At 43.1% G+C, this 22,170-nt stretch overlaps 1 protein-coding gene across 3 annotated transcripts in view; it reads left to right on the top strand.

The window, feature by feature from the left end:
- The window catches only part of ETV6 (ETS variant transcription factor 6), a 235,762-nt gene that overhangs the window by 141,355 nt on the left and 72,237 nt on the right, over window positions 1–22,170 (top strand). Inside the window, exon 1 of one of the 3 annotated variants that reach the window (XM_044417952.1) lies at window positions 17,137–17,245. The exons of the other annotated variants lie outside the window; for them this stretch is intronic. Coding sequence (XP_044273887.1) covers window positions 17,158–17,245 — 88 coding nt within the window. The 5' untranslated portion in view covers window positions 17,137–17,157. Of the gene's footprint in view, window positions 1–17,136; window positions 17,246–22,170 lie in introns of those variants that run through there. 3 annotated transcript variants of the gene reach the window in all.

Here is a 22,170-nt window from a genome sequence, read left to right as displayed (position 1 = left end):
CACTCCCCAAAGAGGTCCGCCTGGCACCGCCGTTACTGGTTTTTCGGCGCCAGGTAAAGACCTTTTTATTTAAACATCATTTTAATTGTTAAAATATATGATCTGGCCAGGGCAACTTCTTCTTCCATCTCTTTTCTCCTCCTATATTATTTATTTACTTATTTTATACTGATAATTTTAATTTTATATTATTATGTTTGTAACTCAATATATTTTTTGTATTTTTGTATGTAATGGTAATTTATTATGTGCTATTGTATTTCAATGTATTTTATTGTGTTGTAAGCCGCCCCGAGGCTTCGGCAAGGAGCGGCATAGAAATGTTATAATAATAATAATAATATACATTATTTCAGCAGTCTTTACAACTTGTAAGTCATGCAACTGTTATTAATACCATATTGCAGAGAATATGACCAAGAGAATAGAGATTTGCTTAAATCTGTCTAGCAAGTTTATAGCAGAGGCATTTGAAAAGATCCTCTGCATTTTGCACATTTGGTAGGCAATTTATCCACTGGTTATTTCTCAAACTTTAACAGTCCACTTTTTCCCCCTCTGGGTGCTGCTAAATTGTATGGCAGCTAACCAGGTGTAATGTCTGGAACTGTGCACAATATTCTAAGTGTGGTCATACCATAGATTTGTAGGACAAGTAAAACTTTAGTAGAAATAATGGGTATATAAAGGTATACATAGTCCAAAGAAAGAAAATGGGACAGGTATAAATATGAAACCAGACATAGTATATTCCACACAATCAGGCATACTTGAGAGAAAGCATAAATGTGCTTGTTGTAGGAATGGCAAGCATTCCAGAGGCTCCCTGCTGTGAGTGAAATTTGTGTGGAAACCTTTCTGCTTCACTGTCTGAGAGTGGAAGAGGAAGATAGAAAGAGTTGCCAGCCAGGAAATAATGTCTGAGAGCACAAAAGAATGGAAAGTGTAAAGAGCCAAGAGAGGCCAGTGGAGTAAACAAAGTCCTATTGGAAAATAAAACTGCCTTAAGGATTTTGGAAGCAAGTGTGGAACTCACTTTAGGTACTTCCATGTGTACAAATGAGTCCCTTGGGCTGTTCCAAATCTTGTCTATGGGATAGCATTATTGTTGATGTTTCAGATTGAATAAGGAAGGTAATGATTATAATTGGAATTCAGAAGGCAAAGGGAGGATTTAGATCAACCACAGTTTGTGCAGAAATTGGAAAAATATATATCCAGAACTGCTTGCAGAAGCCAGTCAAGTTCCAAATAGCATTCATAAGGGCATGAAATAGCAAGCAAATGACCAAGCTCGGTGCTTCAGAAGTTAAATATGAGACATAAGCAAAACCTTTTCTGTAGATGTATCATGTCTGTGGAATGCTGTCTGTAGTGACAATTGCATGGCACCAGCCTTCCTGACATTTTGGCACTTGGTGCTTTTAGTGGCTGGCTTGACTATTGATCTTAATACTACTCATGCTGCTGCCATTGTTTTTTGCTACAATCCTATATGCCTGGTCTGACCCTCTGAAGTTGAACTGAAGGAGGGGCAGGTCCATATGGGCAATCCTTCAGGTCTACTTTCCAAGATGTTTAAATGGTTGAATTGTACTCAGACATAAACACACTAGAAGGCAGTGGAGATGATTTACATACTTACATAATACAGCTCTCAGATATAATTGATTCGCCTAAGCATATATGCTGTAAAAGATAACCCCATGTCAAAATCTCCCTCTGCAGTAAACATTCCTACATCTAAGGAAAGGCAGACTAGAAACCTTCCTCCAGTTGTGTAATTCCACCCCTGAGATCTTGATGTTTCTTCTTACTTAAGAGCAGATATGTGCCAAAACAAAAGTAAGATGGTGATAAAAACTAAGAGGAATGTCTGTTGGACCACAGGAAATTTCCTGTTCAGGAAGAGATCTTTGGAACTTCCTGTGGAGGAGTGCATTGTGGGCCTGTTGGCAGAACTCTCATCAGCACAGCTGCAGTTAACTGGGTGGAGGGAAGGGGTTGGTGGAGAGGGAGGTAGGAAAAGGAAGGTCATTATCAGAGGTCTGGCGTAATACAGCTCAGCAGTAGAGTTTAAAATACACACTTTTCTTTCCTTCTTCCCCCAGCCCACCACTCAGTGCTGCAAGGACAAATGTTCAATCAAAGCTGTGGCTTTGTGGTAAAAGTTGCTCATACACAGGAAGTGAAAAGCACAGGTCCCTAGCTGTAGCTGCATTATTCTCCCTGTGAAAGAACCAAAAGCTGAAAGGTTTTTTACTTCATCCATGTAGTCTTCTGTTAAAGATTGGTTTTCATGCCACTTCAAGGCCATAAGAAATGTCTTAGTCTTTAAGGTGCACCATAGGTCTAACAAATAAAAGCTCCCAAAATAAGCATCATGCAACAGCAGTATTTAAAAGACTACAGGGAAGAAAGGTTGAATGTGATTTACTAGGCACTGTTTGACTTGGATTTAAGTTCTTTAACACCCCCCACCCCACTCAGCCAAGAAGGCCATTGGGTCATCTTGGTATTTCTCAGGCTAAACCACTTCACAGGGCTGTTGTGAAGTTACACCAACCTGCATATCTTGGAGGAGAGGTGCAGGCAGGATAAAATGCAATGAATAAGCAACATCTAATATGCTTCAAGCTGCATCTGGTCTTTCAGCACTAGAAGTTTAAAGGTGAGTTAAGGGTGAATAAACTATGGGTTGTTCATAAAACAACCTATGTAATGTCTGAAAGATTATTAAGCGTAGCAAACAATGTTCCCCCCTCCTTCCCCTGCAGTCCTCCCATGGATATCACAGGGGACTCTGAGACAGGACCAACTTGTCTCCTTTTCCCCTAATGGGTTCACAACCTCTCTTGTGTTTGCAGCAGGTTTTTTCCCTCCTCTTCTCTTCTTTGCCAATGTTTTGAAAAGTTTTAATAGGGATTATCTAGGGAAACTCTCTAGGACAGAGTTTTACCACACAGTTGGAACCAGTATGAAAAAAATGCTGCATGTGTGTTAGGAATCTTACAGAAAAGATTTTCCCCATGGCTTGATTACTTCCAGACATCTTACATCTCTAGACTTTCTATAATACTATCCTTATTGCATAATTTCTCAAATCATTTTGTTGGAACTAATGGCTGTGTAACAGTATATAAATATCCCGTAATCCAAACTTGTTCACATTTTCAGGGAAAACATGATCCCCTCCCCCCCATTTTTTTCCATTTTTTTCTCAGGCTTTCACATCTCTAGATCAAAATGATAATTCTTCCCTGCTAGAGTAAGTTAATAATAAATAATGTTTCTCTAGCCTCCTCCCCAAAATAAGTAAAATGCTGCTTCAGCTTTTCACTTACTGTTTTTGTTACAACATGGAACTCTTTGTTTGCCTGATAAGCACTTCCCCACCGGAAATTTCCTATGACGGAAAGTGCAGGGGAAACTTCCTGTCAGACAGGATGCTGGAGGGGGTAGATAATAGAGGCATTCTAAATGTCAGACCGCAGCAGCTATGGCAGGCTTGCCAGTGTCACTCCTTACTTTCCTAGAGTGTGGGAGGAAAGAAAAGAAGCCCATGTAGCATATATTTGTTGGAATGTGGCTGCTGTGAATTATTTTAGAAAACCTGTCTTCTTTCTTTTGAAAGATGGTTTAGCTGCCCAAGTGATTTCAGAAATTCAGGCATTATTACATCATGAGACTCTGTTGTGCAGAGCTGCTTGGGTACAACCATAATAACAGCAGGTGACTTGGTTCATCCTAATTCATCCAAGATGCAGCCTAGTTCTTAATATGAACAGTCTCCTGGGGCTCATTATGGGCCATTTTGACAGGAGCCAGAAACAGGTTTCCATGTGGTCTGAAGCCTATGTAGCCCACACTCCACTCATTCTTGTTGCTCTTCATGGGCACCAGGAAATGGGCAAGCTAATGGTTTTCCAGATGGTGCTGAGAAAAGGGGGTTCTGTGTATGTAATTAGGCAGTTGACATTGATCTTTCAGCGTGATTGAGAAAGGGCAGAAGCTTTTTCATTTTTTTCAGGCCGCTTTGCTATAAGCAAGTGTTGTGGCACAGTTCCACTGCAGTTCCAAGATTTACAAGGCAAATTGGGAAGTGTAATATTTTCAACTGCCTATACAGTCCTTGCAGAAATATTCACCTCCATTGACATTTTCATGTTTTTTGTGCTATGACTTAGAATTGAAGTGGGTTTCATTGGCATTGTTACCACTTTATTTACACAAGTTACTCAGCACTGTGAAGGAGAAAAACATTTTCATTGTAGCACAAAAGTAAACAAAAACAAATTGGTGCTCGGGGTTGCATAAATATTCACCCCTTTGCTGTGCCTACCTAGGAAAGCTGCAGTGCAGTCCAGTGCCCCCAGAAGTCACATGCTATGAGTATTTGAATGGAGTCCACCTGTGGGCAATTCCATCCCACATGGTATCAGATCAAATACACTCATTTTTTGGAAGTCATTTTTTGGAAGTCCCTGGAGTGTGTTGGAGAGAATGTCTAAACAAACACTATAATTAATACCAAGGAACTATCAAAACAACTCCTGAATAAAGTTGTGCAGAAGCAACAATCAGGGCTGGGTGTTTTAAAATTGTGCCAGATCACAAACATCTCCTGGAGCTCCATTAACTCTATCATTACCAAATTGAAATTATATGGCTGAACTACAACTCTGCCTAGAGAGGCCACCACTTAGTTGCTAGCTAAGGAGGGTATTGGTCAAAGAAGTAATGAAGAAGTCAGTGGTAAATCTGAAGGAGCTGGAGAGTTCTGCAGCTGAGACATGAGATACCATCCATGGGAGAAGTAACACCTGGATGCTTGACAAAGCTAGTCTTCATGAAAGAGCAGTGAGAAGAAAGCCATTGCTGAAACAAACTCCTATCAAAGCCTGTCTGGTGATTGCAAAAAGTCATGTGACCAGCACAGCAAACATGGGGAAAAGGTTCTGTGGTCTGATGAGACCAACATCAAACTGTGTGGTGCAAAGCCTGAGAACACCATCCCCACAGTGAAGCATGGTGGGGGCAGCAGCCTGTTGTGGGGATACTTTTCTTTAGCAGAGAATGGGAAGCTGGTTAGGATTGAGGGCAAGATGGATGGAGCCAAATACAGGGCATCTCTGGAGGAAAATCTGTTTCAGTCTGCCCTAGTTTTACTAGGACAGAGGTTCAGCTTCCAGCAGGACAGTGACCCAGCAAAACACTTGACTAGTTTAGAAACAAGAACCTGAATGTCTTCAAATAGCCCAGCCAAACCCCAGACCTCAATTGGATTAAGTACTGAGGCAAGACTTGAAAGTTGTTGCTCACAGAGCTGGAGCAGTTTTGCCAGGAACAGTGGGCAAACTTTGCAAGTTGACAGGGACCCTTAGCCTAGAAGGATAGCTATCTGTATACTTTGCCAAACACAAGCTGGGCTGGCAAGCATGTGATATTTTCTTTCTTTTCAGTTCAGCTCTCATTAACTCAGATGCATTCTTTAGGTGACAGAGTGAAATCTAGTGACTCCCACTCTGGATGTATATAAACCTCCACACTCAGAGTTTTGCATGTATCCACTGACCAGAGTGAGGAATGCAGCACAGATAACTGCTACTATGCCTCACCCCATTTTCAGCTGCTAGATGGAATGCCAGGGGAGGGGAGGGGAGAAGGCTGTGGTGCCAGTAGAAATCTAAGTACATAGGTGTTCCCAGACTGCTGACTGCCCTGCCTGTTGGCACACTATTTTCCTCATCAGGTGGGGAGAGCAGGAGCATGCCCACCAGTATGCTAATGCTAGCCTCAGGATCTCAGAGTTGGCACTCTGAAAAACCCTGTGCCCACCCCCAACAATTTTAGGAGGCCATAAGTTTGTACCCACACAGTGAGCTCTATCTTGAGCTGTAAACTCAGTCAGAAAGATTTTAAAATGTAGTCTTAAACTTGTAAAAATTTAATATTAGATAATTATTTCCATACATTAAAGTCTCATGAACATTTATTCGCCATTGCTGCTATGCATGTGTCATGAGAGGACTGCCAATTTGTTCCAAGAAATTAATGAAAAATGTAAAGCATGATGTGAGCTAAAAACATTCCCCTGTAGATGCATTGCCTGCTGCATTCTTCCAATTGATCTTTGGTACTGGTAGATAATTCAGCTATGTCATCAGAAGTCATTGCTCAAAGAAAGGGCAGAATTTGTCAATTCCCCTCAGAGAAGGCTAGCCTCTGCATCTCTGAAAAGTAGCTGCCGTGAGTTTAACTCCTTCCATTTAGGAGGTGTGATCAAAACAGCATTTCATGCAGCTCTGCAAAAGGTGGGTCCCTCTGAAGACTTCTTATGACTGATTTATAATGTAACCAAAAGATCCCTAATGTAGTGCCTGTGGTAATCTGCAAGGGTGCCTGTAAACACCCACATTTTTTAAACTTTGTTATTTTTAAAATATTTTAATGTGTATGATATTCATTCAGCTTTCTAGTAACTATACATAAGGTTCAGTATATTCATTCTTTCATCATATGAAAGTGGTGTCTGTGTGCCAGCTGTTCATTGATTAAAAGCATTGTAAGTTCCTCAATTCATTGTGTTATGGGAGGTGTCTGTTCCTTGAAAGAGGAAGAAAAGAGGGGTATAAAATTAACATTAAAATCATAATGGCAATAATAATAAAACAATAATAAAAGGGCCCAAGGGGAGAATCAATTTCCTCTTCTTAAACTGCATGAATCAGATAAACAATTTAACAGATTTTGTAAATCAGTGAATATTAAAGACTGTACCAATACACAATTTATCTGCATACTAACCTCTGCAAAAGAAGCAGCCACTGGGCACTGCTAAAACATATTTTTCAAAGATGAGTTGCCTTGCATCATCAGCAATTACCTGAATTACATTGCAGTGTCTAGTAGAAATGAAACAAAGCCTTTGTCTGATAAGATACAGCCTAAGGGCCATTGATGTGATTAGTCATTTGCCTAAAGGTGACTTGTTGTTATTCGTGAAGTCCTGTCCTACCCATTGCAACACCATGGACAACATTCCTCCTGGCCTTCCTGTCCTCCACCATCCCCCGGAGTCCACTTAAGCTCACACCCACTGCTTCAGTGACTCCATCTAGCCATCTTATCCTCTGCCGTCCCCTTCGTATTTTGCCATCTATTGTTCCCAGCATTAGGCTCTTCTCCAGGGAGTCTTTCCTTCCCATTAGGTGGCCAAAGTATTTCAGTTTCATCTTCAGTATCTGGCCTTCTAAAGAGTAGTCAGGGTTGATCTCCTCTAGGACTGACTGGTTTGATTGCCTTGCAGTCCAAGGGACTCATGGGACTCTTCTCCAGCACCACAATTCAAAGGCCTCAATTCTTCAGTACTCAGCCTTCCTTATGGTCCAGCTTTCACAGCCATACATTGCAACTGGGAAAACCATAGCCTTGACTATACATTGTTCTTTCGGCAGGGTGATGTCTCTGCTTTTTAGTATGCTGTCTAGATGTGCCATAGCTTTCCTCCCAAGGAGCAAATGTCTTTTAATTTCTTGGCCGCAGTCCCCATCTTCTGTGATCTTGGAGCCCAGGAAAATAAAATCTGTCACTACCTCCATTTCTTCCCCATCTATTTGCCAGGAAGTGAAAGGATCGGATGCTATAATTTTAGTTTTCTTAATGTTGAGTTTCAAGCCAACTTCTGGGCTCTCCTCCTTCACCCGCATGAAGAGGCTCTTTAGTTCCCTTTCACTTTCTGCCATGAGAGTGGTATCATCTGCATATCTGAGGTTGTTGATATTTCTCCCAGCAATCTTAATTCCAACTGGTGATTCATCTAGGCCCACCTTTCTCATGATGTGCTCTGCATATAAGTTAAACAGGCAGGGCGACAGTATACAGCCTTGCCAAACTCCTTTCTCAGTTTTGAACCAATCAGTGGTTCTGTCCGTATCCAGTTCTCACTGTTGCTTCTGTATCCACATACAGGTTCCTCAAGAGACAAATAAGATGGTCAGGTACTCCCATCTCTTTAAGAACTTGCCACAATTTGTTGTGATCCACACAATCAAAGGCTTTAGCATAGTCAATGAAGCAGAAGTAGATGTTTTTCTGGAACTCCCTAGCTTTCTCCATGATCCAGCGTATGTTGGCAATTTGATCTCTAGTTCCTCTCCCTCTTCGAAATCCTGCCTGGACTTATGGTAGTTCTCGGTAGTTCAGCTGTCCACATACTGCTGGAGCCTAGCTTGTAGGATTTTGAGCATAACTTTGCTAGCATGTGAAATGAATGCAGTGGAAATGACCTTTTCCATTCCTGTGGCCACTGTTGAGTTTTCCAAATTTGCTGGCATATTGAATGTAGCACTTGTACTGCATCATCTTTTAGGATTTTGAATAGCTCAGCTGGAATACTGTCACCTCCACTAGCTTTGTTGTTGCTCAGACTCCCTAAGGCCCATTTGACTTGACATTCCAGGATGTCTGGCTCGAGGTCAGTGACCACCCCATCGTGGTTATCAGGGATGTTAAGCTCTTTCTTGTATAGTTCTTCTGTGTAATCTTGCCGCCTCTTCTTAATCTCTTCTGCCTCTATTAGGTCCCTGCCATTTTGGTCCTTCATCATACCCATCTTTGCATGAAATGTTCCCTTCATATCTCCAATTTTCTTGAAGAGATCTCTGGTCCTCCCTATTCTATTGTTTTCTTCTGTTTCTTTGCACTGTTCATTTAAGAAGGCATTCGTATCTCTTCTAGCTATTCTCTGGAATTCTGCATTCAATTGGGTGTATCTTTCCCTTTCTCCCTTGCCTTTCGCTTCCCTTCTTTCCTCTGCTATTTGTAAAGCTTCCTCAGACAGCCATTTTGCTTTCTTCCATTTCTTTTTCATTGGAATGGTTTTAGTTGCTACCTCTTGTGCAATGTTGAGAACCTCCATCCATAGTTCTTCAGGCACTCTGTCTATCAGATCTAATTCCTTAAATCTATTTGTCACCTCTACTGTATGTTCATCAGGGATATGATTTAGGTCATACCTAAGTGGCCTAGTACTTTTCCCTACTTTCTTCAATTTAAGCCTAAATTTTGCAACGAGAAGCTCATGCTCTGAGCCACACTCAGCTCCTGTTCTAGTTTTTACTGACTGTATAGAGCTTCTCCATCTTTGGCTGCAGATCACATAGTCAATCTGATTTCTGTGTTGACCATCTGGTGATGTCCATGTGTAGAGTCATCTCTTGGGTTGTTGGAAAAGAGTGTTTGCTATGACCATCGTATTCTCTTGACAAAATTCTACCAGCCTGTGCCCTGCTTCATTTTGTACTCCAAGGCCAAACTTGCCTGTCATTCCAGTTACCTTTTGGCTTCCTACTTTAGCATTCCAATCCCCCATGATGATAAGGACATCATGTTCTGGTGTTAATTCTAGAAGGTGTTGTAGGCCTTCATAGAACCGGTCAACTTCAGCCTCTTCAGCATCAGTGGTTGGGGCATTGACTTGGACTACTGTGATGTTGAATGGTTTGCCTTGGATTTGAACTGAGATCATTCTGTCATTTTGGAGATTGTATCCCAGTACTGCTTTTCCTACTCTTTCATTGACTGTGAAGGCTACTCCATTTCTTCTGAGGGATTACAGCATCGGACTCTCCTTTCACCACCAGATACATCTGCAACTGAGTGTCCTTTCAGCTTTGACCTGACCCAGTTGCTTCATTCTTTCTGGCGCTACTAGTACTAGCCCTCCGCTCTTCCTCAGAAGCATATTAGACACCTTCCGACCTGAGGGACTCATCTTCTGGCGTCATATCTTTTTGCCTTTTGGTACTGTCCATGGGGTTTTCATGGCAAAGATACTGGAGTGGGTTGCTGTTTCCTTCTCCAGTGGATCATGTTTTGTCAGAGCTCTGCTACGATCTGTCCGTCTTGGATGGCCCTGCATGGCATAGCTCATAGCTTCATTGAGCTGCACAAGCCCCTTCACCACGACAAGGCAGTGATCCATGAAGGAGCTAAAGGTGACTATGTATCTGTAATAGTTGAAGTCCCTTAGTCTGCATTCTTCACCTAAGAGTGAAGGATGCCTCCAGTTTTAATTGGTGTGGGGCAAGGAGTATGCCCTCTTGTCTATCAAACGCATGGAAAGCTTTTTGTACTAATCTAATATAAACAGGGGTGGAGGGTGTTCTTTGGGCTTTTTAGGAACCACCCACAACATTCCACAGAAATAATGAAGGGAAAATTTTATTTCTGTGTTAGGCTTACATTGCTCTCATGTTTTCAAATGAAGAAGAGATAACATGTAGATAACATTTGAGATAGCATGGTAGTTGACCTACTAAAATGTGCTTTCATCATTTGCATCTGATAGGAATTAGAAGTAGGATTTGTTACATTTCCAAGGATTTAAGGCAACATTTACTCTAGAACTGGTAATAAACTAGTATTCAGAATAACTCTGCAATGATTCTTGTTAAATGAAGGGAATTACCAAGAAGTAGAATGGTGTTTGTTTGCCTTTGTTGATGGGTTGGCATTGTGAAGTTCAATTAGTGCCCTTTCTGGCTCTGAAACTGTCGTAATGGGAAGCCGCAGCTGCCAGGCTTAGTACAGACACACCACTTGAGCAAGTGGCAGTCTGTGCTACATGAGTCCCTAGAGACCTTAACAGTTTTTAGCCAAGGTGTATTCAGGCTCTAAAAATATAGATTTCCATAGGTTATCATTATGCCTCTCCTTTTTTATATTTTGTTTGCATTGCATGTGATTTGCTTGTGTACAGATTTCTGTGGGATGCTGTGTCTGTGGAAAATGTATGTAGCTCCTCATTGAAAACCCTTGCTGCTAGTTGATACCAGCTGAAGGGTGGTCAGTGTGGCTTTCAGCACAGAAAACTTTAATTCCTACTAGTAGAAAAGATGGTCAGGGCAAAACAGATAACTTTTTTAAAAAGTTTTAAAGCACTCTCTTAAGGACAGTTCCTCACTGTCCTTCATAATGGGTGCCTATGCCATTTCCTCTTTCCTTTTTTTTTGGGGGGGGGTGCTATCTCTTTCATTTCCCCATTCCTCTGCTTTTTTCTGACTAAGATTGCTGGGAACTCCCTGCTTGAAATGTCACCTTGGTCACAAACTTACACAGTGTTCTTGGGCAAGCTGCTCAGTCTTTCACCCCACTCCAAGGGTGAAAGGCACTACTGGCCTACTTAAGGATTTTTGTAAGGATTTATAAAATGCTAAGTTTGCACTCTTGAACACATCAGGGCATACTTTTCAGTAAACATGCTTAGGATTGAGCTGTGACAACTATTACTATTCTTTCTTTGCCGTGGCCTCTGTGCATCACATATATGGGTGCTGCGCCTGCGCAGTGCCTGTAGCCAGGAAGATTCAAAGGCTTAATGGTTTTGGCGGGAACTCCGCACCCCCCCCCCGCCACAGTATAAGAAGGCAGTCTTCTTTCAACGCCGTTTCCCCAGTCTTCTTGCAACCGCCGTTCGCTGTGCCTCGAGCCTATTGTTTCTTACCATAAGCTATACTGTTGTATCTATAACCCTTTACCATGTATTTTTCTTTACTTAGACTTTTTGTTAAGATCTCCAAGTTACATTACCCTCCCCGTTAGAAGTTCTTTCTAAATCCCCATTTTTTCCCTTTCTCCCAAATATTAATAATAAAAAAACCTTCTATCATCTATTCTTCTCTTACTTCGCTATCTTCTCTATTTCTCTTGATGACTCAGCATGTGGCTTACCGCAAGTCTTCCCAGTGCAGGGCCAAGATGTCCCCCACTGATCCTCACGATCTGTGCCTTCTCTGTCTTGGAGAAAGTCACAGAATTGATAAGTGTGGCCATTGTCTGTCAGGCCTTCACTAAACAGGCATGTAAAAATTGAGGAAATCAGCTGCATAAACTCCTGTGGGACCAGGCTCTACTCACATCCGACCAACTTGCGGTGCAGTCCGCTTTTCAGCCTTCTTCCTCAGCTGCTCCTCCCTCTCACCCATCAGCCAATGGAGCGACTTTGCTGGAGGGTAAACACTTCTCTAGATCTCCTCACAAACAAAAGGCGAAGAGGAAGCATAGCGGCTTGGATAAGTCCTCGGTCCACAAGAAGGGCAGAGTGGACAAGGCGGCCCGTAAAGCAAAGAAGACCAACCATCCGTACCACCATGACTCAGGATCGTCCGCTTTGTTGGTCCTGACCGCAGCATTGCTGCTGACACAAACTGGCCCAGGTCTCCAACTGGCCATGCAGGTGACCCCGCCAGGGTCCCCCCAGTGGATTGTCCCATTGGCCCTGTCTTCGCCAGAACATCAGGAGGCAACTCTGCTGGGATCGATTTCGAATGGAGAGATCTGGGACTCTCCACAAATGGCCCCTCCAACAGTATGCTCACAGACTCCGCAGCCTTCACCTGAGATCTCCCCAAGGGCCCTACCTTGGCAGGTGCGCCAGCAGCAGTGTGCTTCTGGCTGTTCATCTGGAGACTGGGTGCAAATGCCCTATGGAACCTCCCATCGTGAGCCCTGGGATGATGATGCACCCTACGGATACTATCCATCCGTCCGTCATCACAACTCATCTCCAGTTCCGAGGGACACTCTCTTGACGTTGGCGGTGGTCCAGTTCAGGTACCCTTCCTCACCGGCCGACTCCTCCAGTCCTCAGTTCCACTACGATACAGATTCGAAGGATTCGGATGCAGCATCATCTTCACTGGACACGGTGATTACAACGCAAGGTCCTAGCTCGCCTGAGGAGTCTCATTCAACGTTCGGTAAGATTGTCGAGGTCACTGGGAATCAAAGCCGTTGGTCCCAGTACTGACAATTTTTATAACATCGTCAAAAAGGAGCAGTCTGCTGTCATCATCTTGCCTCTGATCACAACCTTGGGTCCAGCTATGATGGAATCTTGGTGGTTTACCAACCAGCCGCAACCCACTTCACGATGATATGAGTCGATGTACAGAGTTTGCGAGCAGGATATTTCATTCCTCCTGAGTCATCCTAAACCAAACTCTATTGTCGTGGAGTCGTCTCAAGACTGTGAGACAAGGGAACACTTCACGCCTCAGGACAAGGAAGGGTGAAAAGTCAACATGATGGCTCACTGTATCTACTCTGCCACAGGTCTTGGCCTCCATATTTCCAACTATGAGGTGACGCTAGCACGGTACCTGTACTTTATGATGCAAAAGTTGGAAAACATCACAGTGTCACTTCAGGAGCAACAGAGTGACCTGGCACACGTCTTTAGCCAAGAGGCGATGCAGGTGGCAATACAACAGCTTTCAATGGTGAGACATCATGTTGACTGCAACTCGAGGGCCCTCATTGGTGCTGTAGCCCTCCATCGCCACGCCTGGCTTCGGAACTGCAATTTCCTGGATAAGACCAAGTGTCGGATTGAGAACATGCCCTTCAAAGGCTCCGGGCTGTTCAATGCGAGGACAGACCACAAGCTGAAGAATATCCACGAGGCTCGTATTACTACTCGACTCATGGAGGTTCCTGCACAATCCAGATGTAAGTGGTCCTGGTCTTGTCCTTCCTATTGGTACCACCCTTATCTGCAATATTCTGGCTGGCAGCAGTTCCAGACTCTCCAACAGCGCAGCCGTAAACAGCCAGCTTAGCCCTACCAGCAGAGTTGTCACCACCCCGAGTCTGACAAGCAGCAATGTTGACTGGTTGAGCAAACCTCTCCTCTTCTCCCAAATGCACCCTCCCCTCTTCCTTTTGGGGATCGACTGCAAAGTCGACTCCCCATTTGGGAGTCCATCACATCTGATCGGTGGGTTTTGTCCATCGTGGAACACAGCTATGAGGTCGAGTTTGATACTGTACCCTTGTCTGGACTGATCCGATAAACGCCTCCATTGTTGGTTCTCAAAGATGAAGTTCACCAGCTTCTTTGTAAAGGAGCAATTCGACAACTCATGTGCTCCGAGGGGCTTCATGGATTCTACCCGAGATATTTTACGGTCCCAAAATGGGACAGTGGTCTTTGCCCGATATTGGACTTACGTGGCGTCAACAAGTTCATCAGAACAAAAAAGTTTTGAATGACCACCATTCAAAATATCCTTCCATTGTTCAGGAGAGTGGATTGGTTCACTTCTCTAGACTTAAAGGATGCTTACTTCCACATTAGCATCCATCCGTCACACAGAGGACTTCCCCGTTTTAAAATTGGCTCTGACCTTTTTGAGTACAATGTTCTTCCCTTCAAACTGGCTACCGCGCCAAGGGTCTTCGCTAAACATATGGCACCTGTTTGCATGCATCTGCAACTACAAGGGATACATGTCTACCCTTACCTCAACGACTGGTTGATCATCTCCGCTTCTAGAGAAGGCCTTCTGTCAGCGATCCGTACTACATGCTCCCTCCTTAACAGTCTGGGACTTTGTATTAATCATGAAAAATCCTGCCTTGTTCCTTCGCATATCATCAACTTCATCGGAGCCCGTCTCGTTTCCTTGCGTGCAAGAGCCTTTCTTCCTCAAGATTGTCAGGAGAAACTCCGTTCATTTATCCGTCAAATCCACATGGACAGAACCGTTCCTGCTCTGTTGATACAGAAGCTTCTCAGACACATGGTTTCCACGGTTTCCATGGTCCCCAATGCCAGGTTATGGATGAGGCCACTCCAACTGTGGTTCAATCTCCTCTTTCACCCATAGCGAGTCTCGCCACGCTGTCCGCTTCATCCTTCTACCTCCATTCTTCGGACTCTGTCATGGTGGACGGTAAAGGACAACCATCCATCAGAATCCCATTCTGTCTGCCTCACCCGTCACTGACTCTGTTCACGGATGCCTCCCTCATGGGCTGGGGAGCTCTTTGTGCCAGTCTTCATACCCAAGGCACCTGGCACGGCCACAAGGCTACCAGACCCATCAATTACCTAGAACTCTTGGTGGTATTCAAAGCCCTCAGGTCATTCGAGAATGCTCTTCGGGACCGAGTCATCCAACTAGCATTGGACAAAATTGCCACTGTTTTCTACCTCAACAAACAGGGCGGAACGAAGTCTGCCCCCCTGGCTCACCTCGCTCTACGACTTTGGGACTAGTGCATCCTGAGGGGAATTACTCCTCTTGCCATTCACCTCGCCAGTACCAACAATGAGGAAGCAGATACCCTCAGCAGGCAGATGTCGACGACTCATGAATGGGAGTTGGATCACCAAGTCTGCCATCATCTTTTTCAACTATGGGGCCCTCCGGACATAGACCTTTTTGCTATACACAGCAATTCAGTCTGCGAGACGTATTGCTCCCGAGCGGACATTGGTCCGAACTCAATGGGGGATATTCTGTTGGTTCCATGGACAGGCAGATTTTTCTACGTGTTTCCCCCAATACTGCTCATTACGAGGATCTAGCCAGAATCAATCAGGACGATGCTTGGGAGATTCTCGTCACTCCTTGGTGGCCTTGCCAACCGTGGTTTTCCACCATTCTTCGCCTCTCCAACAACACGTTTCAGCGGCTCCCTCAAGTCCCGCATCTCTTAACAAGACGGAGCAGTGCAGCATCTAGACCTTCAATCATTGAATCTGACGTCCTGGCTTATCCAATAAGCCCTACTGCCTCATTGGTACCGACAAACTTATCAGATTCGACGCTGACCCAGCAGCTTTCTGCTGCAGCTGTATCTTTGTTTCCAATACTGCTAACTACTCCATCGAATCTGAGCACTCTATACCCAGACATTCAATTCATTCTTCAGTCTGCACTAAGACCTGCTACTCGCCATTCATATGTGGTTAAATGGAGACATTTTGCTTTGTTTGCTGAAGCCAAGCATTTCATTGCTCACTTGGCTTCTATCAAGAATATTCTTCAATTTCTACTATCTTTGCACCAGACCAGACTTAAACCTTTGTCAATTAAGGTTTACATTGCGGCTGTTTCTCATTTTCATGGTCCAGTTTTGGGCTCATCGGTATTCTCCAGTGTCCTTATCTGTCACTTCCTGAGAGGATTTCAGAATCTCCAGCTACCGGTTAGATCGTTCATTGCGACATGGAGACTTTCCATTTTTTTCCAAGTGCCCACTAAACCTCCTTTCGAGCCCTTAGCTACTACCAATTTATGTGTACTGTCTTGGAAGACAGCTTTCCTTGTTGCAATCACATCGGCTAGGAGAGCTAGTGAACTTTGTGATCTCTTATCGCCCCTCCTTACCTCAACTTTCACAAGGAGAAGGTTGTTCTCCATACTGATCTGGCTTTCCTACCAAAGGTTGTTTCACCGTTCCATGTTAATCAGGACATTGTTCTACTGACGTTTTTCTCTACGTCTTCCACTCCAGTAGAGCATTCATTGCACTCCCTCAACATTTGTCACTGCCTCGCTTTTTATTGATCTCGGACTGAGTCTTTTTGGAACACGAAATGCCTATTCATCAAGTACTCCGAGCATGACAAGGGCTTCCCAATCAGGTCCCAAAGACTCTCTAAATGGATCGTCCAGACCATTGAGCTTGCTTATCAACTCTCCAATTTAGAGTTGCCTGTAATGTCCATAGGCCATTCTACAAGAGCTGTTGCGGCATGCTCTGCCTTCTCCCCTGGCATCCCACTGCATGACATTGGCAAGGCAGCCACCTGGACTACCCCTTGCACATTTACCAAGCATTATCGCCTAGATGTTCGTACCAGACAGGATTGCTCCTTTGGTCGCGCAGTCCTCTCTTCAGTTCTTCAATGATGACACTGTTCCGCCTCCGGGTGTGGTAAGCTTACTAATCACCCATTTGTGTGATGCACAGAGGTCATGATGAAGAAAGGCAGGTTGCTCACCTGTAACTGTCATTCTTTGAGTGGCCATCTGTGCATTCACACAACCCACCTGCCGGCCCCACTGGGTGTTGGTGACTGGGTTTACGGTACCGTTTTTGACTAAGGTCTCATGTGTTATATACTTACCTTGTGTGTTTCCTTAGAGCACACTTTGATTCTGATATAAATGTGTAATGCTTATAGTTTCCACTTGGGGGCAAATGGTCATTCTCCAGTAGACTGGGGAAATGGCAGGCACTCCGCCTTCTTATACTGTGGCGGGGGCGGGGGGGGGGGCTGCGGAGTTCCTGCCAAAACCGTTAAGCTTTTGAATCTTCCCAGCTACAGGCACTGTACAGGCGCAGCACTAATATGTGTGAATGCACAGATGGCCACTTGAAGAACGACAGTTACGGATGAGCAACCTGCCTTTCTCAGATATGAAAGTGGGAAGGTGGAGGAGTCAATGTAAGTGATACTTTGCAGGCAGTTAAACAATACCTTTTTTTTCTTGTATTTTTCCTTCTGTGCATTCTACTCAAGTGCTGAGAGGTATTTCCCATGGTTGTCTTTACAGTTTGTCACAAAAGTAGTTTCTGGGAATCCTTGTACTAAGACAGGGTTATTCCTGCTGATAACCAACCAAGCAATACAGAATAGAATAAGTAGAACCAAGTGATGTGTTCTGGTATAGATTGTATTGGGGTCATAGCATTGGTCACTGTGGAACTATAAGGTTGAAAAAAAGTAAAAGATCACATAACTCAGGAGCAGAGTATTGACCTTGAGTATTTCATACTGGTAATTACTGAGTTATGTGATGACACGATCAATCTGGAGAGATAATGGGACACTAATTTTTTTTTATCAAGGGTTTCTGAGTTGGTTGAGACCAGTGTAAATGAAAGCAATGCAACCAATTGAAAACTCCAAAAATAAATCAAAAGCATCATGCCAATATTCAGGAAACTGGCAACAACAAAGTGAAGCATGTATTCAGTGGATACCAAGCAGAGTAAGTCAATATCTAGGACCTAGCAGTGAGGGAATCCAACAGATTCCCCCCCTCCATTCCCATATGAGTATTGCAAGACCCAGGTACTTCTGCCTAAAAGGTCCTTCTTATGACAAGTTGAAATGAGGCAAGTCCAGTGGACAGGTAAGTTTTCAAGAGAGTAGACTTATGTCTAGCCTTAGGACTTGAGTGGTCCACATCCAGCCTTTTGGAGCCACAATATCTGTCCAACTGCCTCTAACATCTATCAATTCCCAGTCCTACAAATATCCAGTGTTTGGGGGAAGAAGCAGTCACTGGGAGGAAGGGCAGGCAAACTCCAGTGGTATGTAAGGACCCAACTCTTCACATATTTTTATTTGCTGCCATGAAACCCTTGGACAGAAGGAAATACTGCACTGTTGCTGCCTATAACACAGGGCCTTCTAGTATTGAACACAGCAACAGTGATGTCTCATTTAGCCATATGTTATTTTTAAAATCAGTAATGCCAAATGTAGGTGGCTGGCATGCTTTTTTTCATTGTGTTTGGGGATTATTGTGAATGCTCCAAAAAAAAAAAGTTGGGTTTCTATTAATGCTTCGACAAAATCTGCTTCCCTGAGATTTCTACCCATTAGTTATAGTCCTCTCCTCTGGGGTAATAACAAGTCTGTTCTATCACCTGTCAAACCGTCTGTCAGATATCCAAAGATTACTGTTGTGCCTTTCCATCTATCCTTGGGGCTCTTTCAGCCTTTCCTCATAGAACTTGATTTACAGATTCAACATCATCCTGGTCACCCTCCTCTGGACATGTTCTGGACATTGTTTCTAGAGCCATTATAAGATCATTGTACTGCAATCCGTTTTGCATCGCACTCCAATAGAAGCATGTGTGAAAAGGAAAGGGCCAGATGGATGTATCTCAGTTAATACATTGAGAGTTGGGTGTACATCTGCATCTTCTTAAAGTAATATCATTTTACTGTTCCAGTCTCAAGAGATGCACAAGTACAGAATCCTAGCAGAGTTTACCATAGTTTACCACTATTCCTAAGATATCGGTTTGAACTTTGTCGCTTACCTCTCATCCTTTGATTTCCTTCTGTGTCCTTCCCTTTCTCATTTAGTGTTATGGAGATGGGATGGAGTGTTGAGACCTTGACTGACAATATCTTTGTGTGATTTGATTAACTGCACATTGTGTACAAGCAAGAAAGAGAATACCAAAGGCAAGATTTTATTCCAATTCCATCAAGGGAAGGCAAGAAAGTCTATTCAAAGTTTGATACTTGAAATAAAGCACCCCCCAAAAAAAAACAAAAACAAAAAAACAAAACTGGTCAGAAGAGAACCAGGGTGGATTAAGCCTATAACTGGAATTAGCACCAACCAGTTTTTCCTCAGCCCCTGTCCTGGACCAGTCAGCTGTTTATTGCACATGCTCCCCCAAGTTCAAGTCCCATGGTTATTATCTTTCTTATTTAAATTTGCAGTATGAGATGACTTGGAGGACTAAGGACCATCCTGAGCCTGAGCAAACTACTCTTCCCCTTGAGTACTTGTCTTATTTTAGTAAACAGGTTGCAAATAGTTGTGTTCCCATTCTGGCATGCACCCTTCAAGACATGGTGCCTATGAGGAAGGATTTCTCCCTTCCTGTGTGTACTGAAGCCTCAGTTAAAATTATATATCACTGTGTGTGCAGGGCAAAAAAACATTTAACCTGTAACTGGGCTTGCCTCTTACAGGATTAGCAAACTCAGTTGTACCTGGTTATTTTTCTCTTGGGCAGTTGAAAATAGGCGAGTTGATTCAGTCAGAGAAATACAGTACCTTATTTGGCTTTGATCTTTGAAATTTGATTAATTATGGCAGCTCTCAGCCAAGGTTTTTTGTTTTTTTTTATGAGTGAAAATTGGTTGCATTAATTGCTGTGCTTATATTCAAAATGCTTCAGTTATTGGGATTATAAATGTGCAATAATTTATCCTTATGCCAGGAGCAAGGTAGCTTAGTGATAGAGATCCAGCATTCAGTCCTGCCATTGCCCAGTAAAAGATTCTATGGCAGCAGATGAGGCAGGCCCCATATAGCTGCTGCTGCTCAGAGCAAGCCCTTCCAGGCTGTATGGACCCATGACCTGACTTGCCACCACAAAGTCAAAGTGATACCCAAACTTTAGGCTACACTGTGCATGAGTTTAAGTCCAAAATTAACATTTGAGAGTAACTGAATTGTGAGTTGGAGACTTTTTATGAGAGTACGCTTTCCTTCCAAGTCCTCCTACCCAACCACCTTACCAGTAATAGTGTAATGATTTTAACTGTAATAGGCATTGTCAACATTTTCACAATCATGCTGTTGTTAACTGTTCAGTGGGCTGGTTCAGATGCTTGGTCAACCAGCTGATTCATACAAATAGAATGAGTAAATTTATTCAATGTTCAGTACTCATGCAGGTAGATGGCTGACATGAGCTATTCTTTGGGTCACTGAACACCTGCCCTAATCCTGAAATTTCTAATCTCAAAAATATTGGCCAGGATCAAAAGAGGTACGTTATACCTTAAGTATTGTGCTATTTCAGTTGAATTATTTTCCTTAAGCAGATGGCTCCCATGACAGATTGACAGATGCAGAAACAAATATTTAAGAAATACAAGTTCAAAGCCTTGTGAGACACCTGGACTTTGTTGGTGTCCACTACTATGTTGGTGTCTGAAACAGAAAATTCACATAGCAGACCCCATGGTGGTTAAAACATAATAATAAAGGAAACGGTGGGTGATTTGTTGGCCTTTAGTGGTACCCTAAAATATACTTTTGGAGGTAAGATGTACATTGGATGTGCAACATAACCCTCTTAATTTTAAGCATTGAACAATCCATTCTTGGTGCCCTTCACCTTTTCAACACTTTCCCAAGCTCCAGGTACTCCAGAAAGTAGAGATATTAACTCTCCCCATTTGTTTCATAACACATTTTCAGAGTGCTTACTACTACAGTTAATGTGTTTTCCTGATAATTCCAGCATAAAGAAAGAAAGAAATCCAGGAAAATATGTTCAAGTTTAATGGTTGGGAAGTAAAGGGGGGGTGGGATCTGTGTACCTGCGATAATTGCCTCAAAAAGATGCTGCAAAAAGTTGGTGAAGAGGACTTAACATCTCCCTTTCTGGAGCATCTGGAGACTTGGAGAAGGTGGAGGGCACTGAAAATTATCAGTTCAGCACCTGAAATTTAGAGAATTGGCTTGCTAAAGGGCAGATACTGTCCACCCTTTTCCCCATTTCCCCCCTTTATTGATAACTGGGCAATTAGTCCTGGGCAGCTATGCAAAAATTATCCTATCAGCAGTTTTTCTGTGTCAGTTTCCTTTGCCTATTCCCCCTTGCTGGCCTTTGACAATTGAAACAGGCAAAGAAATTGAATAGTAAAGATTGCATATCAGATAAGTGCACATTTACAAAGGGCCTCGTCCAACAACAAAAAATTACCAGCATAATTGGACAATTTTCTGGAGCTAAAAACGGAGGTGAACCAGTGACAGTTACTCCAGAGTGTCACTTGGGCATTGGTGGACTGGGATAAAGAATGGCAAGGGTTTTTGCTGCTTTTACCAGACCCCATAATACACAATTAAATTGTTCTCCCAGGTTCCATGGTAACACACTGTGCCTCAAACAATACCTAGATCAAACAATGGATTGTTGCCCCAAAATAGGCCACCCTGAAGGAAGTAGTCTGGGATTGGACAACATGACAACCCACTCATGGCTGGTTACCCATGAATGGTTGCTGTGTCATGTGGACCATGTAATTGATGGCCTTATTATCTATGGTGAGCCATCTTGTGCTTCCTGATAGTCAGATCAGCTTTGCACTTTCCCCATGAAATAGTGAATTCTGTGCCATGAATCAGACTGCTTCTATTACTCAACTGCAGGGATTGTTGCAATAGCCAAATGTGATTATTCCTTTGAGATTTATTAGTATTTTGTCTCCACTACTATTTTATTATGTTTTTGTTCCCAAAGGATTTTATATCACTGTATTAATATTGGAAAAGGGAGGGTTCCTTCTGTTGTAAATTCTGACTCTTAAGAATGCTTAAACTACATAAGAGAGAACACGTATTTCATTTATTCAGGGAGGGGGTTTAATACTGAGGAGTTTAATTTCTTGTCTTCCAACTTTCTTTTTTTTAAATTGGCAACTTGGTTGGCTTTCATTAATCAGCAAGTGATCACTGCCTGGAGAGCTAATTTAGAGTCCTGCTTGTACATTTGATCAGCAAATGCAAGCCATGTGTTATGTCAGCAGGTCGGGAGGGTTGATGGAACATGGGATTTTCACACTGGTTCCAGAAAGGGGCCGTCACTGCTTCCAGGAAG

The sequence above is a fragment of the Varanus komodoensis genome, unplaced genomic scaffold, assembly GCF_004798865.1.
Source record: "Varanus komodoensis strain SLA01 unplaced genomic scaffold, ASM479886v1 scaffold9, whole genome shotgun sequence".
In the NCBI taxonomy this organism is placed as follows: Eukaryota; Metazoa; Chordata; class Lepidosauria; order Squamata; family Varanidae; genus Varanus; species Varanus komodoensis.
Note: the sequence above shows the minus strand (reverse complement) of the source record. Positions and strands in the feature narration are given on the sequence as shown.